The 1,990-nt window shown below is 45.1% G+C and overlaps 1 protein-coding gene across 1 annotated transcript; it reads right to left on the bottom strand.

Moving 5' to 3' along the window:
- Positions 1-415: 415 nt before the first annotated feature.
- Positions 416-1,598, bottom strand: LOC128276666 (aurora kinase B-like). Its single transcript, XM_053015123.1, has 2 exons — positions 781-1,598; positions 416-706 (listed from the first exon to the last, which is right to left on the bottom strand). The coding sequence occupies exons 1-2, from the start codon at positions 1,591-1,593 to the stop codon at positions 614-616; spliced, it is 906 nt and encodes a 301-aa protein (XP_052871083.1). The 5' UTR covers positions 1,594-1,598; the 3' UTR covers positions 416-613.
- Positions 1,599-1,990: the final 392 nt, after the last annotated feature.

Genomic DNA, 1,990 nt, shown 5'->3' with positions numbered 1-1,990 from the left:
GACGCCGTAGGTAAGTTGATAGCGTGTAGAACATCAGCTTTTTCATCTCCGGAACCGATTCATCGTTCCACGTCATCCCCGTCGTTACTATTTCTATCATCTCGACATGGTTTACGATACGTTCGCTGCAACGCTGTCCGTGATACCGGTGAGGTAGGAATTCAATTCTTGATAGAATTTCGTATGACTTTTGCAAGAGTTTCCGTGTGCACAGCCTCTTTATGTTAAGACAAATCCTACAAAACTGCGAAAAGAATGGATTAAATTGTGTAAAATTGAGCCAAAAACGTCGTAAACGTGTAAAACGTCAGCTAAATCGTAAATCATCAATTAAAAAAGTTCGAGTCGTAAGAAAGTTCTTTGTGGTACACATCGACGGAAAGTAACACAGTTATACACGTTTGGTTGCCGAATCTAGTTCTATTCCTTTATTACAACAACAATTCCTTTATTGCATTTTAGAAATTACAAAATTGAAAAATATTATTTGAAAACATTATTAATAACACTACAACTCCTATCGTATCATTCGCTATTCAGTTGGGCTGATCTTAATTCCTCGCCCAAGAACGGTTGATAAACGGAGGTTGACGAAGTACAAATAAAAAAGAAATTAATACGGCTTCTGAAGTTTCATCTGCAACACCCACGGATGATCCATCACGTTACGCAGCGTTATGCGCGAGCTGCTTGGAATGCGGAGGAGCTGCGGATAGGGAAAAATTTCTCAAATATTGGACATCGGAAACTGTAGAAGACAGTTGAATATATTTAGCTTACCTTTGATACAAGATCAATCGCACCAGGGCTCATGTGCCGCGGATAGTTGATCTCGAGCCGCCGGATCTTGTCGTAGGTGTTTTGTGTTGTCTGTGACTCGAACGGCGGATTGCCGACGAGAAACTCGTAGCAGAGAATGCCCAAACACCACTGATCGACCGAATCGTCGTACACCTTTCCTTCCACCATCTCCGGCGGCAGATAATCGAGTGTGCCGCACATCGTCTTGCGCTTGTTCGAGTTCGAGTGTGCGGACCATCCGAAATCGGCCAGTTTGATGTTATCATCGTCGGTGAGCAGAATATTCTCCGGCTTCAAATCGCGATGAATGACATTGTTCGCGTGGCAATAGTTGAGCGCATCGGCCACCTGCGACACGTACCGGGCAGAACGGCGCTCGTCGAAGCGACCTTTGGGTGTTGCTTTTAGATGCTTGTACAGTTCTCCCTGGGCGGCCAATTCCAGTGCCAGGTAGATCCGTCGCTCATCGTGGAACCACGTCAGCAAGCGTAAGATGTGTGGATGTTTGAGCCGCGATTGGATCTCAATCTCGCGCAGCAGTTGCTTCTCGACGTTCCATTTGGTCAGCTGCGACTTGAACATCACTTTCATTGCCACCATGTAGCTGGTTTCACGTTCCCGTGCCAAGTAAACGCGACCGAACTTTCCTCGGCCCAAGGGTTTGCCCAGCTCGAAATCGTTCGTCGTCCACTCGTACCGATTTTCGTAAGCCGGATGCTGCATCATCTTAATCGTCATCGCGAGCACTTCCGAATTGGCCGCGTCGGGATCCTGAGCTTCAAACACATCCATTTTTACCAATCTTTTACCGATTTGCTTACACTGTTCTCACTGCACACCGACGCCGAACGAAAATGCCGCGAAAATCGACGGTTGCTGAGCAAAATGGCGTCTAAGATCAAAAATCTTATCGTTTTTGCAAACAATCCAAACGGCCAGTTTTTGACAGCGGCCAGTTCCAAACGGCCAGTTTTCGAAAATTCGCAGCCTCAGAAGAAAATTCGCAGCCTCAGAAGAAAATTCGCAGCTTCAGTAAAAAAATTCGCAGCCTCAGAAGAAAATTCGCAGAAAAATAATAATAGAAAAAATAGAAACAATAATAAATAATAAATTCGGCCTGTTAAGGTTGCTACACATTTGTGTACTGCAGATTGCAGCAATCAAGGCGCATATTCCCCATAGAACCCAA

Source organism: Anopheles cruzii, unplaced genomic scaffold (assembly GCF_943734635.1).
Source record: "Anopheles cruzii unplaced genomic scaffold, idAnoCruzAS_RS32_06 scaffold01968_ctg1, whole genome shotgun sequence".
NCBI lineage: Eukaryota > Metazoa > Arthropoda > Insecta > Diptera > Culicidae > Anopheles > Anopheles cruzii.
The sequence above is the reverse complement of the archived record's forward strand: the minus strand, read 5'-3'. Positions and strand labels throughout refer to the sequence as shown.